General features: G+C 50.3%; 1 protein-coding gene across 1 annotated transcript; it reads right to left on the minus strand.

Annotated features, from left to right (window-relative positions):
- Positions 1-943: 943 nt before the first annotated feature.
- Positions 944-2099, minus strand: NTF3 (neurotrophin 3). The gene has a single exon (XM_008068533.1). It carries the CDS (start codon positions 2026-2028, stop codon positions 1255-1257), a length of 774 nt encoding a protein of 257 aa, XP_008066724.1. The 5' UTR covers positions 2029-2099; the 3' UTR covers positions 944-1254.
- Positions 2100-3617: the final 1518 nt, after the last annotated feature.

Here is a 3617-nt window from a genome sequence, read left to right on the forward strand (position 1 = left end):
CCACAGTGACTTTGCCTGTTGCGGACCCCTGCTGGGACTCAGGCGGCACCCAGAAAGTCCCTTCCGTTTGGGTTTTTTTGGATCTCAGGCTGATGAATCACCTGACAGTGACACACAGGAACACAGTACCTCCGGAAGAAGAGAAAGGAAAGGGGCGAGGAACCAGCCTTCTCAAATGCCCACTCTGCGCTAGAAAGCTTGCCGTGGCTATTACCCGGCTCTGTGGGATCTCTGGGAGGTAGGGAAAACTCCTCATCTGACTTTGACCCTAGGAAACATGGGCTCAGAGAACCTTTGAAAACCGGACAAGACCACAGGTAAGGTGCTCAAACTTGATCTCGGGCCCGACTCCAAAGCCCGAGCACTCCCCAGCTCTTTACGAAGTTCTAGGCGAGACCACTGGATTCGGGGAGAGGGAGGTGACCATGGGCCGAGAGAATCTGCTATGAGTAACTTTACCATCTATGTATGGATTATTTCATGATCCATTTCAGTTTTCTTCTTGGTAGCCATGCAATTATTCTGTTATGAATGGTTAAACATTTTTTCCCTATGTGCCTAAAAGGCTGAAAACCACTTACAAGAAGCAAAACAAAAACCAAAGCCAAAAAAAATTTTTTTTTTCCCAACACTTAAGCAACCCCAAACCCCACAACAACAAATGTGCTGCAAAGAAACTTCCAAAACTAAAATTGCCAGGTTCGCTGTTATTGTTCCAGGACCACAACACTGGAGCAAAATCATCATTCTAATTTGCAAAACGAACAGCAGAGAAAGTCAAGTCCTTGCCATCCGGCTTGCTGGCCGGAATCAAACGCTGAGCTCAAAGCTACAGGGTCTTGTTTCCGCTGGAGGCCATAACAGTTCTTTTAATTAGTTAATCCAACATTGAATATATCAGAAGGGGACATAACTGTGTTTATACACAACTCTGACATCATCCGATTTTAACAAGTTTACTAAAATGACAGTCATGGCCTTGACAATACTGAATGCAAAATACTGGTGTACACAGATTTTACAGGGCGGCTCCTGGGAGCCCGAGCACAAAACAAGGTTTAACAGATGGAAGAGGCCTGGGGGGAGGCAAGCACACTGATTTTATTGAGGAAAAAAGCTTATATACTGTAGGGTTGCTGAAATTTAATAAATAAAGGTCAACTTATAATATATAAAAACAATATAAACATTTATATGCTACATGCATATCGTATAATTTAAAGTAATAATTTATATACGGGGAGAGATGCCAATTCATGTTCTTCCGATTTTTCTCGACAAGGCACACACACAGGACGTGTCTATCCGTATCCACCGCCAGCCCACGAGTTTGTTGTTCTCTGAAGTCAGTGCTCGGACGTAGGTTTGGGAGGTTTTGCACTGAGAGTTCCAGTGTTTGTCATCGATGCCCCTGCAGCCATTTTTGACTGGCCTGGCCTCTTTACATCGCGTTTCGTAAAAATATTGTTTGACGGGGGAGTTGCCGGTTTTGATCTCTCCCAGCACCGTGACCTGGTGTCCCCGAATGTCGATGGCCGATGACTTGTCGGTCACCCACAGACTCTCACTGTCACACACCGAGTACTCCCCCCGGTGACTCTTATGCTCCGCGTGCCGCTTCCGCCGCGACGTTCTGTTGGCCGCCACGGGGTTGCCCACGTAATCCTCCATGAGGTACAAGGGCGGGGGCTCCAAGGGGGTGCTGTCACTCAGCAGGACCCGCGGCGAGTTGTAGCGTCTCTGCTGCCGCAGCAATTCGGTGTCCATCGCGATCACCGGCTGGAACTCTGACTTGGCGGGCTCTCCCCGCTCCGGCTCTCGGGGGGCCTCCGCTTTCGGCAGGGTGCTCTGGTAATTTTCCTTAACGTCCACCATCTGCTTGGAGAGCTTGTTTTTCAAAATATCCGCCTGGATCAGCTTGATGATCAGGGAATTGAGCGAGTCTTCCGGCAAACTCCTTTGATCCATGTTGTTACCTTGGATGCCACGGAGATAAGCGAGAAATATCACATAAAACAAGATGGACATCACCTTGTTCACCTGTAAGATCTGCAAAGGAAACACAAGTGTTAATAACGGCCGTGGCAGCTGTCTATTATTCTGGCGGCAGCTACCTGTGAGGACACGGGAGAGAGGGTCCCGCCACGCTAGGCAAGCATCACCACTCCTCTCTGGACATTCTCAGAGGCTCGATTTTCCCCACACCTGGGCAACACCAGGGAGTGCACACGTGGTCTCCTGACTCCGCCCTTTCCACTGCTCTTCCCACGCCCCTTGCGTTTTCATTCCCAGTGTGCTTATCCTGCAGCCTCTGGCTGTGTGTCGACCATGCCCTACCGCTCCGTTAACCATTCCCCGAGCCTGGAAAGACACACGTTCACACTCCACCTTGGCAAACAGCGAAGGCGTTCAACCTGAGAGACTCAGCAGTAGGACCCCTGGCATTGTCTCAGGAAACACAGTTCAACTGCCCCCAACTGCAGCCCCTGGAGTCTTTTAAAGGGACCCAGAGAGACTAAAGATTGGGTCAGCTGTGCCTACGGTGAGGTACCAGAGATGGGTCCATCCCTGACCCGGACACACCTGGTACAGTCTGTTCTCAGGGGCCACCAGTCACTCTGCGAGAGTCCAGCGTCTGTTTCTGGACGCTCTGTTGAGCTCTCTGATAAACATGCAGCCCCGGGATGCCCAGCCGATCTGACTCATCCCCTGAAAACTCTCTCTGCAAAATGCAGTCCTGCCGAAGCACTACCTCTCGCAGCAGACAAAGACGCAGCAAAAGCTGACTCAAATGAATGGCCGGGGGACGTGCCCAGAATAGCAAGCGTTATTGTTGAGTCACGTTTCCTCCTTTGGATTTTTTTTTTTTTTTTTTTGAGTTGGAGTCTCACTCCGTCGCCCAGACTGGCGTGCAGTGGCCACTCCCGGCCACCGCAGCCTCGACCTGCTGGGCTCCGGCGATCCTTCCGCCTCAGCCTTCCGAGTAGCCGGAATGACAGGCGTGCGCTACCACGCCCGGCTGATTTTTTGATTTACTGTAGAGATGAGGTCTCGCTGCCCAGGCGGGTCTCGAACCCGCGGGCTCAGGCAATCCACTCACCTCAGACTCCCAAAGGCACGGGATTACAGGCTAAGCCATCGAGCCCGGCTGGATTTTTAAAGTTTCCATTACAAAGTGTTCCTTTTGGTGGTTGTATTCTTTCTAGTTCTACTATCTCTGCTAAAATGATATTTTAACCCCTCAAAGCACTTTCAATCTGTTGCCATCGTAGAAACTCCACGCAGGGAGTTTCTGGGAAGACCTTGTGGAATTTCAGATCTGATCTCAAGATACCTTCATTGCTAGTCTCGCCCTCACTAGGGCAAAGTCAAGATTTTCCGAGGGTCAGCAGGAGAGTCACCCAGAAGGAGATTCTGCAGGGAGGGGGTAGCTGAGCTAGCGGCCCTGATTTTTGGCCGCCGCTTTGAGGCATTCACTCCTTAATGATCATCCCTGCCACTTTGCAGGGTCCCCGGGGGCACATCATTTCCTCTTTAAAGTTCTGTCTAAATATGGAGAATACAAACCCTTCCCCTGGTTCTCCTTTGGTATTTTCAGAAAGACTTTGCTAAGGCCG

The sequence above is a fragment of the Carlito syrichta genome, unplaced genomic scaffold (genome assembly GCF_000164805.1).
Source record: "Carlito syrichta isolate Samal-C Ts95f unplaced genomic scaffold, Tarsius_syrichta-2.0.1 Scaffold311146, whole genome shotgun sequence".
Classification (NCBI taxonomy): Eukaryota; Metazoa; Chordata; class Mammalia; order Primates; family Tarsiidae; genus Carlito; species Carlito syrichta.

Excerpts from the sequence above, each read along its gene's own strand:
- NTF3 (XM_008068533.1), bottom strand. The coding sequence starts at position 2,028 with ATGTCCATCTTGTTTTATGTGATATTTCTCGCTTATCTCCGTGGCATC.